At 39.9% G+C, this 1,627-nt stretch overlaps 1 protein-coding gene across 3 annotated transcripts in view; it reads right to left on the bottom strand.

Annotated features, from left to right (window-relative positions):
- LOC119581822 (transcription initiation factor TFIID subunit 2-like) overlaps window positions 1-1,627 on the bottom strand; it is a gene marked incomplete at its 3' end in the record, with an annotated part of 14,016 nt that overhangs the window by 1,116 nt on the left and 11,273 nt on the right. For all 3 annotated transcript variants that reach the window (XM_037929955.1, XM_037929956.1, XM_037929957.1), the window contains 4 exon segments: window positions 258-417; window positions 617-836; window positions 988-1,144; window positions 1,300-1,545. In XM_037929955.1, the coding sequence (XP_037785883.1) occupies window positions 258-417; window positions 617-836; window positions 988-1,144; window positions 1,300-1,545 (783 nt within the window).

Genomic DNA, 1,627 nt, shown 5'->3' with positions numbered 1-1,627 from the left:
CCGCGTGCGTGTGCGTGTCCGCGTGCGTACATGTCTACATACGTGTGCACCTACACACACACACAAACACTACATATTAGCCTTCAGAATCAATTCATGATAACAAAATGTTGAACTTTTCTAGCATAGCAAGCCTTCTTGCTGTGCTTACAAAGTAAACACCAATATTTCATGCTGAAAGTTTAATCATAAGTGACAAATTTTCTATGACATTTTTTAGTCACCGCATTTTACGATAGAACAGACTCAAAGCTTACTATAACAGGATTCATGATGGGTGGATTTGGTGGTTTGCGAAGATTCAGCACCAGTGCAGGTTCTGAGGCAGGAATGCAAGCTGGCCTACGACGACCATACAAGGCATAGTACAGGTCCAGCACTGCACAACGTACTCTTGAGTCACATGGCTGTCCAGAACTGTCAAAAAATAGCCTCATGACACTGATGAAATACATTTGAATATAATTATACACAGATATGCATATTCTACAACTGACAGTTGATCAGCTTTTAAATTTTTACAAGTAACCTAAACTTTTATTTATCATGTCTGCCAACTACAGCCACACCAGATGCTGACAATCTGCAAGTCTTCAGGTTATGATTTCGTTATTACTTCATGAAATTCCAGAGGCGATCCACCAGCTGCTGGGTGTCCAACTTGTGACTCTGACCCATGATGAATGGAGGATTTTTAGCTAACAGTACAAGGGTACGATATCGGATCATTGGAACAGGGTCTGACTCAGCCAGTGTCAGCAAGAAATCCATATCTTCACGTGTCCCGTCACGGATCAAGAAGTCTACTATCTGCTCAATTGCTGCAAGGCGCACATCTGCCGAGAAATTTCAGCAATACTTTTAGATAAACTGAGGTACTACTATATAATGGTCAGAAATAGCCATATGCACTGAGAATGCAAATATGCAGTCACTATATTAATCATCACTATACTTTAATAAACAAAAATTTACTATGTTTTTTACCTATATATTGTGGATAAGCAGCATATGCCTTGAAGATATCTGATTTGGGAGGTAAATGACCATTCTTCTGGAGAACCCGCAGAGCACGGAGGCAGGATACTGTCACAGTGTACTTATAACAAGGAAGCATTTTTTCTAAGTTCAAGTAACGAACAATCTGATTAAAAGAAAAAGAAAATAATTTCCTTTAAAACAATATATCATGACTCGGGAATAATACTATAACATGACCAAAATACGTAATTTATATATGATGGTTTGATCACCATTTGAAAGACTTCTGCACATTTAAGGTACATGTTATCATCATACTTCGCTTAAAATCCTCTTCATATCCTCAGTCAGAGTGTCTGAAGTAATGGTTGCTGGGTCATGCTGCACAAGTGCTGGAGAAGCTGCTGCTGCCAAGGCATCAACAAGTGCAGAGCGGTAGTAGTTGTCTGAGTAGCGGTTCTTGGAATTATCACTATACTTGAAGAGGTCCATCAAGAACCCTAAAACTTCAGGAGGACATTGCTTGTGGGTGTTGCGAAGACCAGCCATGGCAACCGGCAGTGTCTACAAAGTAAGCAAAAGATGCCTATCAACAAGGATAATAAGCAAGGTTGTTGTTCTCAGACCAATGCCTGAAAATATGTGG

This window comes from Penaeus monodon, chromosome 15 (assembly GCF_015228065.2).
Source record: "Penaeus monodon isolate SGIC_2016 chromosome 15, NSTDA_Pmon_1, whole genome shotgun sequence".
NCBI classification, from domain to species: domain Eukaryota; kingdom Metazoa; phylum Arthropoda; class Malacostraca; order Decapoda; family Penaeidae; genus Penaeus; species Penaeus monodon.
Note: the sequence above shows the minus strand (reverse complement) of the source record. Positions and strands in the feature narration are given on the sequence as shown.